The 27520-nt window shown below is 43.2% G+C and overlaps 1 protein-coding gene across 3 annotated transcripts in view; it reads left to right on the top strand.

The window, feature by feature from the left end:
* LOC121532297 (cGMP-dependent protein kinase 1) overlaps positions 1-27520 on the top strand; it is a 215892-nt gene that overhangs the window by 151296 nt on the left and 37076 nt on the right. For all 3 annotated transcript variants that reach the window (XM_041838310.2, XM_041838196.2, XM_041838285.2), the window contains exons 5-7: positions 3196-3259; positions 20660-20737; positions 21038-21132. In XM_041838310.2, the coding sequence (XP_041694244.1) occupies positions 3196-3259; positions 20660-20737; positions 21038-21132 (237 nt within the window). The remainder of the gene's footprint in view (positions 1-3195; positions 3260-20659; positions 20738-21037; positions 21133-27520) is intronic.

Genomic DNA, 27520 nt, shown 5'->3' with positions numbered 1-27520 from the left:
GTACCTTATATTCAAAATATTGGGTAGAAACATTTCCCATACCTACAAGATACCGAACTGTACCATGTGAGTTTATATGTGTATCTGTGAAGTGTACCTTTGACCTTTTTATACCCCAGGGAACAACACTGTACCCTAACCATACCCTTATTTATTAAGAGTGTGTTAATATGTACTGAACAAAAATATAAAAGCAACATGTAAAGTGTTGGTCCCATGTTTCATGAGCTGAAATAAAAGATCCCAAAAAATGTCTTATACGCACACAAAGCTTGTTTCTCTCAAATGTAGTGCACAAATTAGTTTACATCCCTGTTAGTGAGAATTTCTCCTTTGCCAAGATCATCCATCCACCTGACAGGTGTGGCATATTAAGAAGCTGATTAAACAGCATGGTTAATACCCAGGTGCACCTTTTGCTGGGGACAATAAAACGCCACTCTAAAATGTGCCATTTTGTCACACAGATGTCTCAAGTTTTGAGGGAGTGTGGAATTGGCATGCTGACTGCAGGAATGTCCATCAGAGCTATTGCCAGAGAATTTAATGTTCATTTCTCTACCATAAGCTGCCTCCAACATCGTTTTAGAGAATTTGGCAGTACGTCCAACCGGCCTCACAACTGCAGACCACGTGTGACCACACCAGCCCAGGACCTCCACATCAGGCTTCTTCACCTGCGGGTTCGTCTGAGACCAGCTGTCACGTTCATTGAATGACGGGACGGACCAAGGCGCAGCGTGATATACGTACATGTTTATTAACGTAATAAACACACGACAAAACAATAAACGAAACGAAACGTGAAGTCCTAAGGTAGGTAGGTAGATAGATAACCAACCAACCAACCAACCAACCAACCAACCAACCAACCAACCAACCAACCAACCTTAACCGGAACAAGATCCCACAACTAGACAGTGCCAATAGGCTGCCTAAGTATGGTCCCCAATCAGAGACAACGAGCAACAGCTGCCTCTGATTGGGAACCACACCGGCCAACATAGAACTATACATACTAGATCCCACACATAGAAAAAGCACAACAAGGAATATACACACCCTGACTCAACATATAAGCGTCCCCTGAGTCAGGGCGTGACACCAGCCAACCAGACAGCTGATGAAACTGAGGAGTATTTCTGTCTGTAATAAAGCCCTTTATGGGGAAAAACTCATTCTGATTGGCTGGGCCTGGCTCCCCAGTGGGTGGGCCTATGCCCTCCCAGGCCCACCCATGGCTGCGCCCCTGCCCAGTCATGTGAAATCCATAGATTAGGGCCTGATTAATTTATTTCAATTGACTGATCTCCTTATATGAACTGTTGAAATTGTTGCATGTTGCATTTATTTTTTTGTTCAGTATAGTTCTTAGCAGTTAGTGTGAACATGGTAGTGCTGCAGCAACAACGATGCTTTCCCAAACAAGTGGTTGCAAGTTCTAATCCCCGAAGAATTCTTGTGTACTTTAAGTCAAGTGGCCGTGAGCACTGCTAGTTCTACGTTGTTACATTAGATGGACATTTTTCTTTGCCATTACCTTCCATTAAAATGATCACATACACATTTAAACCAGTCAGTCCATCATGTTGCATACACTAAAAACATAATGACATTAATACATTCACTCACAACCGACCGCTGTCCCAACTGCACTGGATAGATAAGTACATATACTGATACAATTTACTTTGCATTTAGTAGTCCAACAGCACAAGGAACGAATGAATGTTTGAACACGTTCTTCTTGGCCATTCTGAAGCGCAGCCAGAGGGAAGCTTCTCGAACTGAGGGTGTAGAGGGTGGGAGGGGTCGCCAACGACAGCCAGTGCCTTCTTTTTGGTTGCCTTGTGGAACAGACTGCTCCAATGTGCCTGTGGTCGACCAATTTATTTTCTTGCTTTGCTGGCTATGTGCTCCTCACGCTCCTCAATTGTACAATTATTTACTTGATTCTGGGCAGCTTTTATCAAAGTGCAGAAATGCATTCTTGCCAATAAGTCTGTGGCCATATCTCTTTTACATCCACAGATCTGGTGGTGTAGCTGCATTGTAGCAGGACATTACAGGTTGGTAGTGAGCAAGGGGTTATTAGTTCAAATCCCTTTTAAGGCTGAGTTCACAGTACAAGATTTTACAGTAATTTAAATCAGAATACAGTAGCATACTGTCAAGTTGTTGTATATATTTACTTTATTTTTACTGCAACTTTAGCCAAAGTGCAGAAATGTATTCTTGGCAATAAATATATAGCCAATCTCCATTATGTCCATGACCTGGTGGCTCAGCAGGACCTTCAGATTGCTAAAAACAAGGAGGTTGTGAGTTCAAATCCCAATTGAGGTTGAATCCAAAGGATTCAGCATGTTGTCCATTAATACCTTAAATTAGCTGTAAAAATACAGTATCTAGTTGTAGATTTACCGTGTTTTCACCTAAACTAGACAAAAACCTCTAGGGGACCATGACGCAACGTTCTGAGAACTTAACTAAAAACGTCCTTGGAACAAACCGGGAACTAGACAAAACCAGCAGGGGACCATGACTGATTGAATTAATGTAAATGATTCCTTTTAAAGTATTCTAAACATTACATCCCCATGTTGTCACATTAATTTCACATGAGATCATGTTCTCACGTGCTCACATGTAATCATATGTGTAGTTTTGTGTTAGCACATGTTGCTTCACATGTTGTCACATGTTATCACATTAAATCACATGTGATCACATGAGATCACACAAGATCACATGTGATCACGTGAAATGCAGGTGTTCTTTCCATAAGGGTGCTGCCACAGCTGTGTCTATATACGTACATTATGTGGTCTTACTTGGTTTTGTTCTCTCTGTCTCCCTGTAGTCAGTCATACAGACTCCACTCTGTCATGCAACCTGCTGTGCTGTTTTTTACATAAATGCTGTATACTTGCTCTGCTAGCCCATTGTGTCTTTTGGCTTAGTTACAGAGCTAGATGAGCAGAATGACAGAAAACAGAATATTGATGATGTGTGATTTATGTGAATAAACAGTGTTTATTGCTGTGGTGGGCGATGATTTGCAAGTCATGAAGCTCCACAGAACCTAGTATTGTCAACCAGCCAGGAACAGCATGAACTGTTGGCTTCACCTTGTGTCTGAATGCTCCAAAACAGCTAACTTTCACTCTCTACCTCTCTCCCTCTCCCCAACAGTGTTCCAACATTCCAAGGCCTTTCAGAAGAAATACTCAGCAAGCTTGCCGATGTGATGGAAGAGGTGAGTTTCCTAAGTGTCCTGGTGGAACTTAGTGAAGTTACCTCCAATTAAAAGGGTTGTGGCAATGGGTGCGGATGAGTTTACATCTGTTTCATTGACTGTGTAATTGAGCAATTTCTTTACATTTCCCCAAATTATAAACCATATCATTACATGATGAAGAATTGATTGCCTGGATAAGTCGTAATGATTATTATACTGTGGATATTCACATTTTAATAGAGGTTTCTCTGGAAATGTAACTAAGTTGCAATTTGTAGTCATTGCACTCTTCATAGTAGTGGAAGTGCATTTCAGGTCTCCTGTCCTGGTCTGACAGAGCCATTTGAATTTATTTGAGTTCTCTTCTGCAGTCAATAGCTCACCAGACACAACCTGAGGTAAAACTCACCGTGACAACATCTGAGCTAACTATGACTGCAATACTGTCTCTGTAGATTTCAGTCTAGAGAGTAGACATCAGAATTAGGGCCATGAAATGTTCGCAGGTTGGTGTTTTTCGTCATGCATCTTGTTCTGAAGGCAGCTCTGCAGAGTGGTCACTATCTAGCACAGCCACAAAGTCATCAAATCTAACCTTAACCCTAACCTTAACCACACTGCTAACCCTAATGCCTAGCCCTAACCTTAACTTAAGTTCATACATTTTTACAATATAGCCAATTTGGACTTCTTCTAGCGGAAATCGCTCAGTTCTGCCTCCAGGGCAAGACTCATGACAATAAACGTCCACCTGCGAGATTTTCATGACCACGTGACATGACCAAGAAAAACTGTACAGTCGTGGTCAAAAGTTTTGAGAATGACACAAATACTAATTTTCACAAAGTCTGCTGCCTCAGTTTTGAGGATGGCAATTTGCATATACTCCAGAATGTCATGAAGAGTGATCAGATGAATTGCAATTAATTGCAAAGTCCCTCTTTGCCATGAAAATGAACTTAATCCCCCAAAAACATTTCCACTGCATTTCAGCCCTGCCACAAAAGGACCAACTGCCATCATGTCAGTGATTCTCTCGTTAACACAGGTGAGAGTGTTGACGAGGACAAGGCTGGAGATCACTCTGTCATGCTGATTGAGTTAGAATAACAGACTGGAAGCTTTAAAAGGAGGGTGGTGCTTGAAATCATTGTTCTTCCTCTGTTAACCATGGTTACCTGCAAGGAAACACGTGCCGTCATCATTGCTTTGCACAAAAAGGGCTTCACAGGCAAGGATATTGCTGCTAGTAAGATTGCACCTAAATCAACCATTTATCGAATCATCAAGAACTTCAAGGAGAGAGGTTCAATTGTTTTGAAGAAGGCGTCAGGGCGCCCAAGAAAGTCCAGCAAGCGGAAGGACCGTCTCCTAAAGTTGATTCAGCTGCGGGATCGGGGCACCACCCGTGCAGAGCTTGCTCAGGAATGGCAGCAAGCAGGTGTGAGTGCATCTGCACGCACAGTGAGGTGAAGACTTTTGGAGGATGGCCTGGTGTCAAGAAGGGCAGCAAAGAAGCCACTTCTCTCCAGGAAAAACATCAGGGACAGACTGATATTCTGCAAAAGGTACAGGGATTGGACTGCTGAGGACTCGGGTAAAGTCATTTTCTCTGATGAATCCCCTTTCCGATTGTTTGGGGCATCCGGAGAACACCTTGTCCGGAGAAGACAAGGTGAGCGCTACCATCAGTCCTGTGTCATGCCAACAGTAAAGCATCCTGAGACCATTCATGTGTGGGGTTGCTTCTCAGCCAAGGGAGTGGGCTCACTCACATTTTTGCCTAAGAACACAGCCATGAATAAAGAATGGTACCAACACATCCTCCGAGAGCAACTTCTCCCAACCATCCAATAACAGTTTGGTGACAACCAATGCCTTTTCCAGCATGATGGAGCACCTTGCCATAAGGCAAAAGTGATAACTAAGTGGCTAGGGGAACAAAACATAGACATTTTGGGTCCATGGCCAGGAAACTCCCCAGACCTTAATCCCATTGAGAACTTGTGGTCGATCCTCAAGAGGCGGGTGGACAAACAAAAACCCACAAATTCTGACAAACTCCAAGCATTGATTATGCAAGAATGGGCTGCCATCAGTCAGGATGTGGCCCAGAAGTTAATTGACAGCATGCCAGGGCAGATTGCAGAGGTCTTGAAAAAGAAGGGTCAACACTGCAAATATTGACTCTTTGCATAAACGTAATGTAATTGTCAATAAAAGCCTTTGACACTTATGGAATGCTTGTAATTATACTTCAGTATACCATAGTAACATCTGACAAAAATATCTCATAACACTGAAGCAGCGAACTTCGTGAAGACCAATACTTGTGTAATTCTCAAAAGTTTTGACCACGACTGTACACTAGACTATAACTAGGGCCCAGGCGTATTCCTAGTCAGGTCACATGGTCAGGAAAACCATTCTGGCTCTGATCAGATTATTACAATGAACAGTGTCTACTTTCTGGTCTATGAGTGAGAGGGAGCAATTACAGTTGTAATCACAACTTCAGAGCAGATTGCTAATCATTTTATTATTCATTGGCATGCAGATGTTTCCCAAAACGGTGGTACGGGGGTCCTTAGGACCACTTGAGAAACACAGACATATTACATTAAGTCTCTACAGTCCTTCACCTCCAATATTTTATGCTTGTTAATTTCCAACAAGAATCTCTCTGCTGTTCCAAGTTAATTGGATGACTTGACCTCCAGTATAACTGGTTTCCAAAGAACATTTGGCAATTAAAATGAGAAAAATATAATTCAGGCAGACTTTCTCTATTATTGTCAACTTAAGTATTACCACAAAAATCACAAGTGAATCAAATACATTATTTCATGGTTCTTTTAATCTATTGTATCAATAGAGGATTAGCTCCATTAAGAACACACATCCTTATTCCTAAACCAACCTATATATCTAACCATGTTTTGTTTGTTAACGCGTTGGCCTCAGTTTTCATTGGCACCAACTGCTGCTTCTGAGTCAAATTGACTTCTCTAACCCCTTACAGAACAACAATAGAATGACATGCAAAGGGAAAACATACGTCTGAGTTATGGTTCATATGATAAAACAGTATTTGATGAACAGTCACATTACACCAAATTCAACCCATAGTGCCGTGTAGTTTCAGACGAATTAAACTTGAATTCATATTTTATTTCTATGTTCAGACCCAGAATGCCCCACTGACTACCAAGACAATATCCCTCTGACTCTGTCCACTGACTGAAATAAAACATGAGGAAAACCCAGAATGTTCAAACAGTTGAGGGGTGCTCCACAGGGGGCTGATGATGAATGTGCTGCCATTCAGTGTGGTGTAGGTGAGATCACCGGCGATGTGTGTTTGCATGTTGTTCGCGTGTGTTGTGTGTGCATGCGTTCGTGCGTGTGTGTGATTGTGTGTGTACCTGCCTGTATACATCGCCAGAAGACAGTAGAATCGATCAGACTATATGCAGCCTCACCATGGAATGAAACAACACGGACAATCTCCTCACCCAAATGTCACCCCTGTGTCACAAATAGCCATTAGTCCATTTCTTACCATTTGTAACAGTGCAGTGAATTTCTGTCTGTGCTTCATCATGTTGCTGTTCTCATGATAGAGAAAATGTATTAGACAGATCTACTGTCGATAATTGCGTAGCAGCACTTATTTAATTTGAGCAGCAGTGAAATATACAGTTAAGGTAATGACAAGCAGAATTAGAAACGTTGGTTTCTTGCAAATAGTTTGCTGTCATGGGGATTTGCCTAGATGATTAACAAAAAGTCATAAAGCATAGTTATCAACGTTAACACTGAGGTGTTGCACCTCTGTGTGAACACAATCCTCTCTGGATACAATATGTGCTGTGTTTTCTACCTCTAACTAACTACAGTAGTGTTTAGCTTCAGTGTATCCTAAAATAATAGACAATCACTGCACTAACATGATTTAAATGAGGACACCCAGTGGTACAGGTTACGGATGAGAACGTTAGGAACCTCAGGAAAACCCAAGTCTCCAACAACATCTGTGATGCATGGCATTTTGTTTAAGCCTCAGAAAGATTTCTCTCATTACTTACTGTCAGTCATCATTTCAGGTGAAAAACAGAGGAGTGTGTGTGTGTGTGTGTGTGTGTGTGTGTGTGTGTGTGTGTGTGTGTGTGTGTGTGTGTGTGTGTGTGTGTGTGTGTGTGTGTGTGTGTGTGTGTGTGTGTGTGTGTGTGTGTGTGTGTGTGTGTGTGTGCGTGTGTGTGTGTGTGTGTGCGTGTCCGTGCATGCGACTAATACTTATGCATTCAAGTAGTAATGTTTTCCTCAAAAGACGTGCTATGGAGGCTTCTCAAGTGGCTGGATTATGGAACAATCTCCTAGAGCCTTGCAGTGTGGGATAAGGATAAGACTCCTGTGGGATATCTATAGGGAGAACCCCCAGGCTATCCTCCATGATAACAGGAGAATCTACTTTAAAACACATAGGAAGCCCATGGTATTCCTCCAAGGCTCTCGAACACCCTCCCTCCAGCCATCCTCCAGTCCATCCTAAAGCCCCACCTCTTCACTATGGCCTATCCCTATTTTTTATTGTGACAGACACAATAAAAATCTTTGACAGAACCTTGCGGCGCGGTTTTCTATGGAAACGGATGACTGGGCAGCAGTGTTTGACTTGGACTGAAATAGGTACTGTTTATTTTTAGATGCAGGAACTCCACAATACTTTATTCAGACCCCTTGAATTTTTCCACATTTAGTTACGTTACAGCCTTATTCTAAAATGGGTTAAGTAAAAGCATTTCCTCATCAATCTACACACAATACCCCATAATGACAAACCAGCCAGAGCCCAGACTTGATCCCGATCGGACATCTCTGGAGAGACGTGAAAATAGCTGCGCAGCGACGCCCCCCATCCAACCTGAGCGAGCTTGAGAGGATCTGCAGAGAAGAATGGGAGAAACTCCCCAAATGCAGGTGTGAAAAGCTTGTAGCGTCATACCCAAGACGACGCAAGGCTGTAATCGCTGCCAAAGGTGCTTCAACAAAGTACTGAGTAAAGGGTCTGAATACTTATATAAATGTTATATTTCTGTTTTTTATTTTTAATACATTTGCAAACATTTCTAAAAACCAGTTTTTGCTTTGTCATTATGGGGTATTGTGTGTAGATTGATGAGATTAATTTAAGAAAAATCTATTTTAGAATACGGCTGTAACGTAACAAAATGTGGAAAAAGTCAAGGGGTCTGAATACTTTCCGAATGCACTGTCCAGGAGTAGCAGTAGAACATTTGAGGTGCTGGTACTCTACTCCGGTGAGCTCCTTCCCAAGTCAAGCACTGCTGAGCAGAGTAACAAACTCATCATGTAACCACCCACATCAGCTAACAGTCTCTGTATAGCAAAACAGAAGTGTAGGTCTTCGGTTCTCTTGCCACACAGAAACCAAAGGAGTTAGGGGTACCCAAGTAAGAAAGTAACTGATTTGTGTAAAATAAAGTGGTAGATAAGTAAAGATAAGAAGTAAAGAAGTAATTTAGTGTTGTGGAGCAGAATTTTCTGCATCTGCGAGGGCCCCTTTTCATCATCACAGTTCAGCCTTTCCTCTCTTTACTGGTATATACATAATGAGAAATACCCATTACACCTCCAAGACTACTGTTTGATGTTTAGCCACCATTCATAATGAAAATAAGATTATTCTGGTAAGTTATAACTTTAATCACCGCTCAATTCATCTTTAAAGTGAGATGAAAAAGGTGTTATGATGTTATATGCGGTTAAATGCACTATTCATGCTGTATAGTTTTGCTACTTTATAGGGACACATATCTGTCTTCTACTCGTTGGAATGCCCATTCCTTGGCAGAAACCTCTCATGACACAGGTGGTATATTTCAATTTGGGAGAAAGAAAAACAAAGTCTGGGTCAGCCCAAAATGTCATGTTCCCTTAAATTAGCCATTGATTTCTTTCTTCTCCATCTTAATGGATTTTTCTCTTTGCAGCTACAATGAATACTGGTGACATTTTCTCCCAGGCCTAAAAATATACTAAAGCACAGGAAGAAACTAGAAAGAGCTGTTGAAAGACAGTTCACCTTAGTTACTGATGATGACTGTTCCTCCCTACCCAGCCTGTCTGGTAAATGAATACTGACTCGCATAAACACTCTTTACTCTCTAAAAGTAAATCAGTAAGCTGTGTTTGTTTAAAGTCACTTACTATACAGTCATTCAAGAGCGGGAGGAACATACCATGATGCCTGGTATAAAGAAACTGGACAGTATCAACGGATAAAGAATGTAAACATTGCAGGTATTAATCATAGTGGTATCAAACCCCCAGGATCCTACTATTGATGTGTGACTAGTCAGGCAGTGGTTGGGTTGGGAGTAGAGGTTTATTTTTAATTCCAGACGTTCCCCGTTCCAATACTGTTCTGTTCTGGCCCATACGGAGCAGAGCAGAGCATGTCAAGAGTTCACTGTTTTCCAGCTGATGTGTGAGGGTTGCCTTAATGTGTGTGACGACTCGTCTCGACTCCCGTCATTATCTGCCATCCTCCCAAACAGCTGTGCCCTCAAATATGGAAGAAGAAGGAGGATAATTAAGCAGCTATTATCAATCGATAGTCTCAGGCTGAGAGAGTGAGAGGAATGTAAAAATGAATTTTACCACAACCTGTCAATCATCATTGAATATAGATGATAAGAAATAGGATTTCCTCTTTGAATACCATTTATTTATTTATTATTTGATGCATAGCGATGCTACATACAATACAGTACAGGCCATCATTTCCCCTTGATAAGCCTGCCCAATATACCACGGAATCTCATTTACGATTCATGACTCTCCGCTTCACTCCATCTTAATTTAAATGGTTCTGCTGTCTATTTTAAATGAATCTGGGGGCCAGGCTTCCAGCACCTGTTAATCTCTGTCTTCTTGATGTACCCAACTTTGACGTGAAAGTCAAAGCTGTCATCTGCCATCAATCCATAAAAACCTGGTACTATTGGTCTGTGATGTATTATTTAAATCTACTTTTACCTCAGACCTATTTATTTATCATTGCTAATGTACTTTAGTACTTTTTAATAAAAATATCATCCCTACTGTGTTTCATTAGTCCCTCCACCAAAGTCCAAGTTAAATTAGTGCCGCCTGCACAAAAGCTCAGTTGACTTCCTGCCTCTCTGAAAACCAAACAGTGGGAAATAAAAGCAGGTAATTTGATACGTTGTGACCCTGAAACCTGGGCTGCTGCTGCTTTGTGGCCTCCCAGAATGCAAGAGTAAACCAGCTCAGTGAAGTGTCAGGAAGGAATACTCTGAGGGTCGTCCCTGATTGGTACTTTAGAACGGCTCACTGCTACACAACAGGGGGTAGCAGTCAGAGCGAGAATGAATGACAACAGAAATGACATGTAGAGTATATCATATAGAATATAATAATATTATATTATTATTAAATTAGCACAACATGAAATTAAAAGGCTTCTACTTTATCTACCACTTCCCCAGCATCAAAATTGCTCCCCCTCTTTCTCTCAGACCACATCTGAGCAGGGAATTGATTTGACTAATTAGGATCGCCATTAGCCAACGCCAATGGCGACAGCTAGTCTTACTGGGGTCCGACACAAAACGAAAAAGACATTACAGACAAAATACTTTACAATTTACATACATTTAAAAACATTAACATGTAGTGTGTGTGTGTGCATCTATCAGTTACACATACATGTCAGTATATACACACAACTAGTAGGTCACATGGGGGAGATGTGTTGTGCCGTGAGGTGTTGCTTTATTTGTTTTTTGAATCCAGGTTTGCTGTTCACTTGCGGTATACAGTACCACTCAAAAGTTTGGATACACCTACTCATTTTTCTTTATTTCTACTATTTTCTACATTGTAGAATAATAGTGAAGACATCAAAACTATGAAATAACACATATGGAATCATGTAGTAACCAAAAACGTGTTAAACGAATCAAAATATATTTTATATTTTAGGTTCTTCAAAGTAGCCACCCTTTGCCTTGATGACAGCTTTGCACACACTTGGCATTCTCTCAACTAGCTTCATGAGGAATGATTTTCCAACAGTCTTGAAGGAGTTCCCACATACGCTGAGCACTTCTGAAATACATTTTCTTTATATCATCATGTTTCTTTAGACCTAACTAAAATAAATAATGGATTTATTGTGATGGTGTATATTAAATAGATGTATTATACTTTTTTAAATGTAGATGTATCCGTGGAGGCCTGGAGATGCTAAACCTGTTTATGTTAATTAAAGGTCAATTACCGTGAGACCGGCCCTCTTTTGCATGACATTAACCGGCTGACAAAATGTAATGACCGCCACAGCCCTACCTGACTCTATTGCCACTCCTATCTGTCATATCTTTAATCTGAGCCTAGAAGAAAGTATTTGTCCTCAGTCCTGGTGTGAAGCCAAAGTCATTCCACTACCCAAGAGTGGTAACGTGGTCTTTACTGGTTCTAACAGCAGACCTATCAGCTTGTTGCCAACTCTTAGCAAAGTGTTGGAAAAATACAATGCTATTTCTCTGTAAAAAAATTAACAACAGACTTTCAGCATGCTTAACATGTACTGCACTGACACAAATGGCTGATTATTGGTTGAAATACATTGATAATAAGACGATTGTGGAAGCTGTACTGTTAGATTTCAGTGCAGCCTTTGATATTATTGACCATAACCTGTTGTTATGTCTTATGGCTTTTCAACCTCTGCCATATCATGGATTCAGAGTTATCTGTCTAATAGAACTCAGAGGGTTTTCTTAAATGGAAGCTTCTGTAATGTCAAACATGTCAAGTGTGGTGTACCACAGGGCAGCTCTCTAGGCCCTCCTCTTTTCTATTTTTACCAATGACCTGCCACTGGCATTCAACAAAGCATGAGTGTCCATGTATACTGATGTTTCAACCATATATGCATCAGCAACCACAGCTAATGAAGCCACTGAAACCCTTAACAATGAGTTGCAGTCTGTTTTGGAATGGGTGGCCAGTAATAAACTGGTCCTGAACATCTCTAAAACTAAGAGCATTGTATTTGGTACAGATCATTCCCTAAGTTCTAGACCTCAGCTGAGTCTGGTAATGAATGGTGTGGCTGTTGAACAAGTTGAGGAGACTAAATTACTTGGTGTTACCTTAGATTGTAAACTGTCATGGTCAAAACGTATAGATTCAATGGTTATAAAGATGGGGAGAGGTCTGTCCATATTAAAGAGATGCTCTGCTTTTTTGGCACCGCACTCCACAAAGCAAGTCCAGCAGGCTCTAGTTTGATCTTATCTTGATTATTGTCCAGTCATATGGTCAAGAACTGCAAAGAAAGACCTAGTTAAGCTGCAGCTGGCCCAGCACGTCTTGCTCTTCATTGTAATCAGAGGGCTAATATTAATACTATGCATGCCAGTCTCTCTTGGCTAAGAGTTGAGGAAAGACTGACTGCATCACTTCTTGTTTTATAAGAAACATGAAGTTTTGGAAATTCCAAATTGTTTGCATAGTCAACTTACACACACACATCCCCCACCAGACATGCCACCAGGGGTCTTTTCACTGTCCCCAGGTCCAGAACAAATTCAAGGAAACATACAGTATTATACAGAGCCATGAGTGCATGGAACGCCCTTCCATCTTATACAGTACCAGTCAAAGGTTTGGACACACCTACTGATTTGTATTTATCTTTACTATTTTCAACATTGTAGAATAATAGTGAAGACATCAAAACTATGAAATAACACATATGGAATCATGTAGTAACCAAAAAAGTGTTAAACAAATCAAAACATGTTTTACATTTGAGATTCTTCAAAGTAGCCACCCTTTGCCTTGATGACATCTTTGCACACTCTTGTCATTCTCTCAACCAGCTTCATGAGGTAGTCACCTGGAATGCATTTCAATTAACAGGTGTGCCTTGTTAAAAGTTAATTTGTGGAATTTCCTTCTTAATGCGTTTGAGGTAATCAGTTGTGTTGTGACAAGGTAGGGGGGTATACAGAAGATAGCCCTATTTGGTAAAAGACCAAGTCCATATTATGGCAAGAAGAGCTAAAATAAGCAAAGCGAAATGACAGTCCATCATTACTTTAAGACAAGAAGGTCAGTCAATCCGGAAAATTTCAAGAACTTTGAAAGTTTATTCAAGTGCAGTCGCAAAAACCATCAAGTGCTTAGATGAAACTGGCTCTCATGAGGACTGTCACAGGAAAGGAATACCCAGAGTTACCTCTGCTGCAGAGGATAAGTTCATTAGAGTTACCAGCGTCAGAATTTGAAGCCCAAATAAATGCTTCACAGAGTTCAAGTCACAGACACATCTCAACATCAACTGTTCAGAGGAGACTACGTGAATCGGGCCTTCATGGTCAAATTGCTGCAAAGAAACCACCACTAAACGACCCCAATAAGAAGAAGAGACTTGCTTGGGCCAAGAAACACGAGCAATGGACATTAGACCGGTGGAAATCTGTCCTTTGGTCTGATGAGTCCAAATTTGAGATCTTTGGTTCCAACCGCCATGTCTTTGTGAGATGGGTGAACGGATGATCACCGCATGTGTGGTTCCCACCGGGAAGCATCGAGGAGGAGGTGTGATGGTGTGGGGGTGCTTTGATGGTGACACTGTTGGTGATTTATTTAGAATTCAAGGCACACTTAACCAGCATGGCTACCACAGCATTCTGCAGCGATATGCCATCCCATCTGGTTTGCGCTTAGTGGGACTATCATTTGTTTTTCAACCGGACAATGACCCAACACACCTCCAGGCTGTGTAAGGGTTATTTGACCAAGAAGGAGAGTGATGGAGTGCTGCATCAGTTGTTCTGGCCTCCACAATCTCCCGACCTCAACCCAATTGAGATGGTTTGGGATGAGTTGGACCGCAGAGTGAAGCAAAAGCAGCCAACAAGTGCTCGGCATATGTGGGAACTCCTTCAAGACTGCTAGAAAATCATTCCTGATGAAGCTGGTTGAGAGAATGCCAAGTGTGTGCAAAGCTGTCATCAAGGCAAAGGGTGGCTACTTTGAAGAACCTAAAATATAAAATATATTTTGATTTGTTTAATACTTTTTTGGTTACTACATGATTCCATATGTGTTATTTCATAGTTTTGATATCTTCACTATTATTCTACAAAAAATGAGTAGGTGTATCCAAACTTTTGTCTGGTACTGTATACCGCAAGTGAACAGCAAACCTGGTTTCAAAAAACCAATAAAGCAACACCTCACGGCGCAATGCATCTCCCCCATGTGACCTACTAGTTGTGTGTACATACTGACATCTATGTGTAACTGATAGATGCACACATACACACATGCTACATGTTAATGTTTTTAAATGTATGTAAATTGTAAATTATTTTGTCTGTAATGTATTTTTCGTTTTGTGTCGGACCCCAGTAAGACTAGCTGTCGCCATTGGAGTTGGCACACGGGGAAAATATACCCCGTCAATACAAAATACACGTAGCTCAACCAAGCTACTCTCTCCTCACATTAAACAATCACCCACAAGGACAAGGGGGGCAGAGGGAACACTTATACATGTACTAATGAGGGGATATGAACCAGGTGTGTGTAATAGACAAGACAAAACAAGTGGAATGATGAGATATGGATTGATTCCCACGGGGGGCCAGTATGAAAAATGTATGCACTCACTAACTGTAAGTCGCTCTAGATAAGAGCGTCTGCTAAAATGTAAAAAAAAAAATTGTATTTGGTAGTATTGCCTTTAAATTGTTTAACTTGGGTCAAAAGTTTCCCACAATAAGTTAGGTGAATTTTGGCCCATTCCTCCTGACAGAGCTGGTGTAACTGAGTCAGGTTTGTAGGCCTCCTTGCTCGCACACACTTTTTCAGTTCTGCCCACAAATCTTCTATAGGATTGAAGTCAGGGCTTTGTGATGGCCACTCCAATACCTAGACTTTGTTGTCTTTAAGCCATTTTGCCACAACTTTGGAAGTATGCTGGGGGTCATTGTCCATTTGGAAGACCCATTTGCGACCAAGCTTTAACTTCCTGACTGATGTTGCTTCAATATATCCACATCATTTTCCTTCCTCATGATGCCATCTATTTTGTGAAGTGCACCATTCCCTCCTGCTGCAAAGCACCCCCACAGCATGATGCTGCCACCCCCGTGCTTCACGGTAGGGATGGTGTTCTTCAGCTTGCAAGTGACCCCTTCTTCCTCCAAACATAACGATGGTCATTTGTTTCATCAGACCAGAGGACATTTCTCCAAAAAGTACGATCTTTGTCCCCATGTGCAGTTGCAAACCGTAGTCTGTCTTTTTTATGGCGGTTTTGGAGCAGTGGCTTCTTCCTTGCTGAGCGGCCTTTCAGGTTATGTCGATATAGGACTTGTTTCACTGTGGATATAGATAATATAATAATAATATGCCATTTAGCAGACGCTTTTATCCAAAGCGACTTACAGTCATGCGTGCATACATTTTTTTGTGTATGGGTGGTCCCGGGGATCAAACCCACTACCCTGGCATTACAAGCACCGTGCTCTACCAGCTGAGCTACAGAGGACCACAAGATACTTTTGTACCTGTTTCCTCCAGCATCTTCACAAGGTCCTTTGCTGTTGTTCTGGGATTGATTTGCACTTTTCGCACCAAAGTACGTTCATCTCTAGGAGACAGAACGCGTCTCCTTCCTGAGAGGTCTGACGGCTGCGTTGTCCCACGGTGTTTATACTTGCGTACTATTGTTTGTACAGATGAACGTGGTACCTTCAGGCTTTTGGAAATTGCTCCCAAGGATGAACCAGACTTGTGGAGGTCTACAATTTTTCACGAGGTCTTGGCTGATTTCTTTTGATTTTCCCATGATGTCAAGCAAAGAGGCACTGAGTTTGAAGGTAGGCCTTGAAATATATCCACAGGTACACCTCCAACAGGTACACCTTGACTCAAATGATGTCAATTAGCCTATCAGAAGCTTCTAAAGCCATGACATCATTTTCTGGAATTTTCCAAGCTGTTTAAAGGCACAGTCAACTTAGTGTATGTAAACTTCTGACCCACTGGAATTGTGATACAGTGAATTATAAGTGAAATAATCTGTCTGTAAACAATTGTTGGAAAAATGACTTGTGTCATGCACAAAGTAGATGTCCTAACCGACTTGCCAAAACTATAGTTTGTTAACAAGAAATTTGTGGAGTGGTTGAAAAACAAGTTTTAATGACTCCAACCTAAGTACTTGTATGTAAACTTCCGACTTCAACTGTATTTCACTCCACACATCAACCACTGTTTGAGGAACATGCTCTCGCTGCGCGACAGGTGATATACTGCCCAAATTCTGTATGCCATGGGCTCTCCAACCCTGTTCCTTCAGTTACCAAGTGCTTAATTTGGGAAACCAAGTGAAATCTGTTCGGGAACATGAATAGTAACATGTTTTCGCAATGAAACATATTTCACTAAACTGTTGACAGGTTAAGAAAGGAAAGAGTGGATGAGATATTCTGAAGGTCACTCAATTAATTATGAAAATATAAAAAAATCCCTATTATTAGGCTATTCAAAATCAAATACAAATTAACTAATTGTAGGCTAACTGTAAGCAGCCATGCACAATCAATGAACCAACAGCATTGCCTAGGCCTCTCCGTTCTCTCCAAGACTCATGGATAGAAAGTTTAGAGCGTTGCATAAGGTAACCAGTCCATCCAGAATGTATAATAATACAGTACACACTCAAAGGCGATTACTAGAATTTGTTTAATTTTGGAGTATAGGCTAGACCAATTATGTACCGAAGACATCTTAAATTAGTTTTGTTTTATGTTTTTCTGCAATGCGTATTATGCGATAGGCTATGCATTTTATAACGGCACAATCATAATTTTAATTCCGTTTTTTTTTTCAGGCTTGGCCTCATAAGCCTATGCATATGCATAAGTTCTAATATGCATATGGGTGTTTTGAGTTAATCATCACCATTTCGTTGTGTTAGGCTTTGAAACAACATCCACAACAACCATGTTTTACACTGTTTCAACCTGCTGTTGAAGTTCTTTCTTCAAATTGATCATGACAGTGAGGTGAGTTTTAAAAGTACTTTAGGCCTACTGTTTTAATGATAAGTGTTTGCATTTACATTGATGTCAGAGTGGTTAGAGAGACAATGGAGCCCTGAGTACCAGGACATTAAGACCTAATGATAGTTAGCAAATTGGTTACTACAAAGGCATGTCCAGAGTACATCAATGGAGATTACCGTGACTCAACGGTCACATGGAATTTTACTGAGGTAATGACTCATGACTGCCGGTGTGGCAGTAATAAAGTTACCGCAACAGCCCTAGAGTCAGCTACCATCATCAGTAGCTTTCTATCTGAGTTGTCAGTGCCAGGAGGTTTGTCATTATTGATCGATAACAGTAATTGTTGCACCTCTCCCACACTATCTTTGCAAAATTCAAACTTACAATGCTTTTCTTTCATTATTTGTTTATTTATGCACGGCTCACTGTTCGTTGTTGGCATTTCCTGCCTAAGTTTGCCCACTTTGTCAATGACGTAATCATTAACATAATTGGCAACATCAAATGGTTTTGTGATGAATAAGCCATCTGATTGATGGAATAGAATTGGTCTTTCTGCCCATAATTTCATTTAAAGTTCTCCAAAGTTTGTTTCCATCATACTTTATATTATTGATCTTGGCTTCATAATACAGTTTCTTCTTCTTTTTGTTGAGTTTAGTCACATAATTTCTCAATTTGCAGTAAGTCAGCCAGTCAGATGTGCAGCCGGTCTTATTATCCACTCCTTTTGCCCCATCTCTTTCAACCATACAGTTTTTCAATTCCTCATCAATCCATGAAGCCTTAACAGTTCTAACAGTCAGTTTTTTAACAGGTGCATGTTCATCAATAATTGGAAGAAGCAATTTCATAAATGTATCAAATGCAGTGTCTGGATGCTACTTATTAATCATATCAGACCAACACATATTTTTAACATCATCCACAGCTAAATCTTTTGTATGATCCCTTATACACTATTTTAGGCCCAGCTTTTGGAACTTTGGCTTTCCTGGATATAGCCACTATATTGTGATCACTGCATCCAATGGGTACGAACACAGCTTTAACATTTAACACGCTCTTATCCAGAGCGACTTACAGTTAGTGAGTGCATACATTTTCATACTGGCCCCCCGTGGGAATCGAACCCTCAACCCTGGCGTTGCAAACGCCATGCTCTACCAACTGAGCTACACGGGACTAGAACAAAGTTCAACAGTATTAGTAAAAATGGGATCATTATTGGGGTAATTATTGGAAACACTTCACATATTGATCCCTGCTTTCTCACTCTCTTCCCCCACTGAGTGATGGTCACAATCTGACAAATGCAGGATGTTTCATTCAGAAAAAGATAATGTATTATTTTTAACATCGCAACTGATATCTGTCAGTACATGGTCTGTGTACACAGTGATCCTATTTTCCTAAAGGCCATTCTACATTGGGGGACTGTGTCACGATCGTCTAATGAGGAGGACCAATGCGCAGCGTTGAAGGTGAACATGACTTTATTAAATTAAAGCCTAAACACGAAAACAACAAACAATGACGAAACGTGAAGTCCTCCGTTACAATGACTGACAAGGAACAAAAACCCACAACACTAAGGTGAACACTGACAGTTTAAATATGGCTCCCAATCAGAGATAACGAGCCGACAGCTGACACTCGTTACCACTGATTGGGAGTCACACGACCAAACAATGAAACACAACCAAATACAACACAACCAAATGAACACACCCTGGCTCAAAATACACAGTCCCGGAGCCAGAGCGTGACAGTACCCCCTAAAGGCGCGGACTCCGACCGCGCCTACACCCCAAATAGGGAAGGGCTGGGTGGGTATTGCTCCTCGGAGGCGGCTCCGGCTCCGGGCTTGACCACCACCCTACTACAATCCCCCCGCAGTGTCCCCAGTCCGATCTGACCCAGTTAGCTGGATCAGGACTGCCGACGCCGCACCCCTGGCTTGGCGCGTGAGGCAGGAATGGACCGGACCTGGCAGACGATACGCACCCTTTGCATGGTGCGTGGAGCCGGAACAGGCCTCACCAGGCTGAAGACTCGCATCCCTGGCTTGGTGCGAGTAGCAGGAATGGGCTGAATCCGGCTGACAACTCGCACCCTCGGCTTGGTGCGAGTAGCAGGAATGGGCTGAATCCGGCTGACGACTCGCACCCTTGGCTTGGTGCGAGTAGCAGGAATGGGCTGAATCCGGCTGACGACTCGCACCCTTGGCTTGTTGCGAGTAGCAGGAATGGGCCGGACTGGGCTGGCGACGTGCACCACAGACCTGGTGCGGAGAGCAGGAACGGGCAGAGCCGGGCTGACGAGACGCACCACAGGCTTGATGCGGAGAGCAGGCACGGGCAGAGCCGGGCTGACGACGCACACCACTGGCTTGGTGCGGGAAGCTTGGATGGGCCGGACTGTACTGGGGACACACACCACTGGTCCTACACCGGGATCTGGAACGGGCCGGACCGGACTGGCAACACACGCCAGTACCTCTCGCCGTGCCTCTACTTCCTCCATCCCCTCTTCGACCAGTGGCCCCCGTAACCCGGCGGCCTTCTCCGGCAACCCACTGGGCCGCTCTATCGCGGCCTCCTGCTGGTCCGACGTCGTGAGCCCCCCCCTAAAAATTTTCGGGGCGTCTCTCCTACCCGTGGACCAGGTCTCCATATCCCTCGCCAGCCTCTCGCCCTTCTGCCATAGTGTCAAGCCCTTCTCCTCCTCACTCGGCTTGACCCAGTCCAGGAGGCGAAGGAGATCTGTGAGGGATCTCCCTGGCGACGGCTCCTGGACACGCTGCTTGGTCCCATCTTGGTGGGTTTTTCTGTCACGATCGTCTAATGAGGAGGACCAATGCGCAGCGTTGAAGGTGAACATGACTTTATTAAATTAAAGCCTAAACACGAAAACAACAAACAATGACGAAACGTGAAGTCCTCCGTTACAATGACTGACAAGGAACAAAAACCCACAACACTAAGGTGAACACTGACAGTTTAAATATGGCTCCCAATCAGAGATAACGAGCCGACAGCTGACACTCGTTACCACTGATTGGGAGTCACACGACCAAACAATGAAACACAACCAAATACAACACAACCAAATGAACACACCCTGGCTCAAAATACACAGTCCCGGAGCCAGAGCGTGACAGACTGGTGATGATTCAACATGGTGTTTGAGTGCCTGACGCTGAGGACTCTGTCAGGTCTCTTCGGACAGTTCATGACATCGTTGAGTGACACTGCTCTTCCTCTCCCTACAGACGCACTACGGGGACGGGGAGTACATCATCAGACAGGGAGCCAGAGGGGACACCTTCTTCATCATCAGCAAGGGGAAGGTGACCAACCTTTTTATAATAGAGGCGCGTGTATTAATGGTAGAGGTGCAAGGCGTCTGTGGGGCTAGCCAAGGCTTGTCTACTATGGTGATTACGGTAGAGGTTAGTTCAATGTCAGAAAGAGGTGATCTCATCTTCATGAGAGTATATACTCTATTTGTGATGGAACTCCCTGCTGTTAAATCGTAATTTTAAAACATAGGCTTACTGGTCTAGCGGCCTTTCCTCTGCCACAGGTTTTTTTTGGAAGGAGACTCCAATATTAGAGCAATTAATGACTGCTGATCCCTTTCCTTACAGGTGAACGTCACCAGGGAGGATTCTTCCAATGATATGCCTGTGTACCTGCGAGGCCTGGGCAAAGGAGACTGGTTTGGGGAGAAAGCTCTGCAGGGGTAAGTTGGTTAGTCTTGTCTGTGGAAAGGTCCATAATATAAAGATTTGCAAGACTGAATGAGAAACGACTTATTTCTAATCACCTTCAATACAATAGTATGAAAGTCAGTGGAATATGTAAAATTATAGTATAAAACACCAAGATCACCTCACCAGGACTGAGAGGAAGGTAGAGAGTAAAAGAGAGAGGGTGATAGAGGGAGATAGAGAGTGATAGAGGGTTATAGAGGGAGATAGAGAGAGATAGAGGGTGATAGAGGGTGAAAGAGGGAGATAGAGAGTGATAGAGGGTGATAGAGGGAGATAGAGAGAGATAGAGGGTGATAGAGGGTTATAGAGGGAGATAGAGGGTGATAGATGGTGATAGAGGGAGATAGAGGGAGATAGAAGGTGATAGAGGGAGATAGAGGGTGATAGATGGTGATAGATGGAGATTGAGGGTGATCCAGGGTGATACAGGGAGATAGAGGGTGATAGAGGGGGATAGAGAGAGATAGAGGGTGATAGAGGGAGATGGAGGGTGATAGAGGGTGATAGAGGGACATGGAGGGTGATTAGCTCATTGGTCACCATAGCAACACCCACCCATAGTATGCGCTCCAGCAGGTATATCTCACTGGTCATCCCCAAAGCCAACACCTCCTTTGGCCGCCATTCCTTCCAGTTCTCTGCTGCCAATGACTGGAACGAATTTGAAAAATCTCTGAAGCTGGAGACTCTTATCTCCCTCACTAACTTTAAGCATCAGTTGTCAGAGCACCTTACCGATCACTGCACCTGTACACAGCCCATCTGAAATTTTTTATTATTATTATTATTATTAATTTTTTTTTTTTTTTTTTTTTCACCTTTATTTAACCAGGTAAGCCAGTTGAGAACAGGTTCTCATTTACAACTGCGACCTGGCCAAGACAAAGCAAAGTAGTGCAACAAAAACAACACAGAGTTACATATGGGGTAAAAAAAAACAAAGTCAGAAATACAACAGAAAATATATATACAGTGTGTGCAAATGTAGCAAGTTATGGAGGTAAGGCAATAAATAGGCTATAGTGCAGAATAATTACAATAGTATTAACACTGGAATGCTAGATGTGCAAGAGATTATGTGCAAATAGAGATACTGGGGTGCAAAAGAGCAAATTAAATAACAATATAGGGATGAGGTAGTTGGGTGGGCTAATTTCAGATGGGCTGTGTACAGGTGCAGTGATCGGTAAGGTGCTCTGACAACTGATGCTTAAAGTTATTGAGGGAGATAAGAGTCTCCAGCTTCAGAGATTTTTGCAACTATTATTAACACTGGAATGATAGATGTGCAATTAGCCCACCCAACTACCTCATCCCCATATTGTTATTTATTTTGCTCATTTGCACCCCAGTATCTCTATTTGCACATCATCTCTTGCACATCTATCATTCCAGTGTTAATACTAGTTGTAATTATTTTGCACTATAGCCTATTTATTGCCTTACCTCCATAACTACATTTGCACACACTGTATATATATTTTCTGTTGTATTTTTGACTTTATGTTTTGTTTTACCGCATATGTAACTCTGTGTTGTAGTTTTTATCGCACTGCTTTGCTTTATCTTGGCCAGGTCACAGTTGTAAATGAGAACTTGTTTTCAACTGGCTTACCTGGTTAAATGAAGGTGAAATCAAAATAAATAAATAGAGGGTGATAGAGGGAGATGGAGGGAGCTGGAGGGTGATAGAGTGTGATAGAGGGTGATAGAGGGAGATGGAGGGAGATGGAGGGTGATAGAGGGTGATAGAGGGAGATGGAAGGTGATAGAGGGAGATAGAGAGAGCTAGAGGGTGATAAAGGGTGATAGAGGGAGATAGAGGGTGATAGAGGGAGATGGAGGGTGAAAGAGGGTGATAGAGGGTGATAGAGGGAGATAGAGGGTGATAGAGAGAGATAGAGGGTGATAGAGGGAGATTGAGGGTGATCCAGGGTGATACACGGAGATAGAGGGTGATAGAGGGTGATAGAGGGAGATGGAGGGAGCTGGAGGGTGATAGAGTGTGATAGAGGGTGATAGAGGAAGATAGAGGCAGATGGAGGGTGATAGAGGGTGATATAGGGAGATGGAGGGTGATAGGGGATATAGAGGGTGATATATGGTGATAGAGGGTGATAGAGAGAGATAGAGGGTGATAGAGGGAGATTGAGGGTGATCCAGGGTGATACACGGAGATAGAGGGTGATAGAGGGTGATAGAGGGAGATGGAGGGAGCTGGAGGGTGATAGAGGGTGATAGAGGGTGATAGAGGAAGATAGAAGGTGATAGAGGGAGATAGAGAGAGCTAGAGGGTGATAAAGGGTGATGGAGGGAGATGGAGGGTGATAGAGGGTGATAGAGGGAGATAGAAGGAGGCAGCTAGTGATAGAGGGAGATAGAGGGTGATAGAGGGTGATAGAGAGAGATAGAGGGTGATGGAAGGAGAAGGAGGGTGAAAGAGAGTGATAGAGGGTGATAGAGGGAGATGGAGGGTGATAGAGGGTGATAGAGGGAGATGGAGGGATATGGAGGGTGATAGAGGGTGATAGAGGGTGATAGAGAGAGAGATGGTGGGTGATAGGGGATATAGAGGGGGATAGAGGGTGATAGAGAGTGATAGAGAGAGATGGAGGGAGCTGGAGGGTGATAGAGGGGGATAGAGGGAGATAGAGGGTGATAGAGGGAGATAGTGGGTGATGGAGGGAGATACAGGGTGAAAGAGGGTGATAGAGAGTGAAAGAGGGAGATGGTGGGTGATAGAGGGAGATAGAGGGTATGGAGTGTGATAGAGGGAGATAGAGGGTGATAGAGGGAGATAGAGGGTGATAGAGGGTGATGGAGGGAGATGGAGGGTGAAAGAGGGTGATAGAGGGTGAAAGAGGGAGATGGTGGGTGATAGAGGGAGATAGAGGGTATAGAGTGTGATAGAGGGAGATAGAGGGTGATATAGGGAGATAGAGGGTGATAGAGGGAGATAGAGGGTGATGGAGGGAGATACAGGGTGATGGAGGGGGATGGAGGGTGAAAGAGGGTGATAGGGGGAGATAGAGAGAGATAGAGGGTTATAGAGGGGGATAGAGGGAGAGAGAGAGATAGAGGGTGATAGAGGGAGATGGAGGGTGATAGAGGGAGAAATAGGGTGATAGAGGGACATGGAGGGTGATAGAGGGTGATAGAGGGAGATGGAGGGAGCTGGAGGGTGATAGAGTGTGATAGAGGGATATGGAGGGAGATAGAGGGTGATGGAGGGAGGTGGAGTGTGATAGAGGGTGATAGAGGGAGATAGAAGGTGATAGAGGGAGATAGAGAGAGCTAGAGGGTGATAAAGGGTGATGGAGGGAGATGGAGGGTGATAGAGGGTGATAGAGAGAGATGGAGGGTGGTAGAGGGTGATAGAGAGAGATAGAGGGTGATAGAGGGTGATAGAGAGAGATGGAGGTTGATAGGGGATATAGAGGGTGATATATGGTGATAGAGGGTGATAGAGAGAGATGGAGGGTGATAGAGGGAGATGGAGGGAGCTGGAGGGTGATAGAGTGTGATAGAGGGTGATAGAGGCAGATGGAGGGTGATAGAGGGTGATAGAGGGAGATAGAGGGAGGCAGATGGTGATAGAGGGAGATAGAGAGAGATAGAGGGTGATGGAGGGAGAAGGAGGGTGAAAGAGGGTGATTGAGGGTGATAGAGGATATAGAGGGTGATATATGGTGATAGAGGGTGATAGAGAGAGATAGAGGGTGATAGAGGGTGATAGAGAGAGATGGAGGTTGATAGGGGATATAGAGGGTGATATATGGTGATAGAGGGTGATAGAGAGAGATAGAGGGTGATAGAGGGTGATAGAGGGAGATAGAGGCAGATGGAGGGTGATAGAGGGAGATAGAGGGTGATAGAGGGAGGCAGATGGTGATAGAGGGAGATAGAGAGAGATATAGGGTGATGGAGGGAGATGGAGGGTGAAAGAGGGTGATAGAGGGTGATAGAGGGAGATAGAGAGAGATAGAGGGGGATAGAGGGGGATAGAGAGTGAGAGGGTGATAGAGGGTGATAGAGGGTGATGGAAGGTGATGGAGGGTGATGGAGGGTGAAAGAGGATGATAGAGGGTGATAGAGAGTGATAGAGGGAGATAGAGAGAGCTAGCGGGTGATAGAGAGAGATGGAGGGTGATAGAGGGAGATGGAGGGAGCTGGAGGGTGATAGAGGGTGATGGAGGGTGATAGAGAGAGATAGAGGGTGATAGAGGGGGATAGAGTGGGATAGAGAGATATAGAGGGTGATAGAGGGAGATAGAGGGTGCTAGACGGTGATAGAGAGAGATAGAGGGTGATGGAGGGAGATGGAGGGTGAAAGAGGGTGATAGAGGGTGATAGAGGGAGATAGAGAGAGATAGAGGGGGATAGAGGGGGATAGAGAGTGAGAGGGTGATAGAGGGTGATAGAGGGTGATGGAAGGTGATGGAGGGTGATGGAGGGTGAAAGAGGATGATAGAGGGTGATAGAGAGTGATAGAGGGAGATAGAGAGAGCTGGAGGGTGATAGAGGGTGATGGAGGGTGATAGAGAGAGATAGAGGGTGATGGAGGGTGAAAGAGGATGATAGAGGGTGATAGAGGGAGTTAGAGGGAGATAGAGAGAGATAGAGGGTGATAGAGGGGGATAGTGGGATAGAGAGATATAGAGGGTGATAGAGGGAGATAGATGGTGATAGAGGAAGAAAGAGGGTGATAGAGGGAGATGGAGGGTGATAGAGGGTGATAGAGTTAGATAGAGTGAGACAGAGGGAGATGGAGGGTGATAGAGGGTGATAGAGGGAGATTGAGGGTGATAGGGGATATAGAGGGTGATAGAGGGAGATAGAGGGAGATAGAGGGAGATAGAGAGTGATGGGGGGTGATAGAGGGAGATGATGGAAAGGCACTCTCTATAGGCCATCTCACTGTGTGATTGAAGAGCCCCACCTTGTCAGATCAGTCAGATCTCTCAGTTCCCTCTCATCACGTCATACCACTTAAAGGCAAAGTCAACCTAAAGTTCAGCTGTTCACATATTCCAATTCCTCCCGCTGCTGTATGTTGTTGACCTGGTAGAGACCATGGAGAGAGGCACTATTGCGGAAGAAGATTGTATTTTGGAAGAGAGATTGTGTGGTGGAAGAGAGGTTGTGTCGTGGAAGAGAGGTTGGGTCGTGGAAGAGAGGTTGTGTCGTGGAAGAGAGGTTGTATCGTGAAGAGAGGTTCTATTTTAGAAGAGAGGTTGTGTCGTGGAAGAGAGGTTGTATCGTGAAGAGAGGTTCTATTTTAGAAGAGAGGTTGTATCGTGGAAGAGAGGTTCTATTTTAGAAGAGAGGTTGTATCGTGGAAGAGAGGTTGTGTTGTGGAAGAGAGGTTGTATCGTGAAGAGAGGTTCTATTTTAAAAGAGAGGTTGTATCGTGGAAGAGAGGTTGTGTCATGGAAGAGAGGTTGTGTCGTGGAAGAGAGGTTGTATCGTGAAGAGAGGTTGTATTTTAAAAGAGAGGTTGTATCGTGTAAGAGAGGTTCTATTTTAAAAGAGAGGTTGTATCGTGGAAGAGAGGTTGTGTTGTGGAAGAGAGGTTGTGTCGTGGAAGAGAGGTTGTGTCGTGGAAGAGAGGTTGTATCGTGAAGAGAGGTTGTATTTTAGAAGAGAGGTTGTATCGTGGAAGAGAGGTTGTGTTGTGGAAGAGAGGTTGTATCAAAAAAGTCAGGTCAGTAGATCAAGTGGGGTGTATTATGAAGTACTGCATTACAGTGTAAAGTTATACAAGCAGGCCTACATTATGTGCAGTACAGTACAGATGAATGATAAAAGTAAATGTGACAGAATTCTTTTTTGCTGCGAATCGGCTCCAATTATATTAATACTCTTTTTTTTAAATGGTTTCATCTCACTGTGTTAACCTAACAAAAGCTCTTTCCTTGACATGACAGCTACCTGAAGTTCAGCCATTCTTCTCTGTCCTGGTATAGCTGTGGAACAATGTTATTCAGGTCATTGGTCCTGAGTTGTAGAAAGCAGCAGCTATCACAATGACTGGCACAGTCAATCAATGAAGACCTGGGGCTCGCTCTTTCACTCAGCCAGACAGACAGTCTTTGAGTCAGTGTGGTGTGAGGAGAGTTAAATAGCAGGGATACCTATATGATGGGTTACAGGTTGCCACGACAGCTGAAGGAGTGTTATTGATTCCTGGAGTCGTGAGGCCCAGTGGGGAGAGAAGTGGCGGCAGGTAGCTTAGTGGTTAAGAGCATTGTGCCAGTAACCGAAAGGTCGCTGGTTCTAATCCCCGAGCCGACTAGGTGAAAAATATGTCGATGTGCCCTTGAGCAAGGCACTTAACCCTAATTGCTCCTGTAAGTC

The sequence above is a fragment of the Coregonus clupeaformis genome, chromosome 1 (assembly GCF_020615455.1).
Source record: "Coregonus clupeaformis isolate EN_2021a chromosome 1, ASM2061545v1, whole genome shotgun sequence".
Classification (NCBI taxonomy): Eukaryota; Metazoa; Chordata; class Actinopteri; order Salmoniformes; family Salmonidae; genus Coregonus; species Coregonus clupeaformis.
This window is presented reverse-complemented; position numbering and strand designations above follow the sequence as displayed.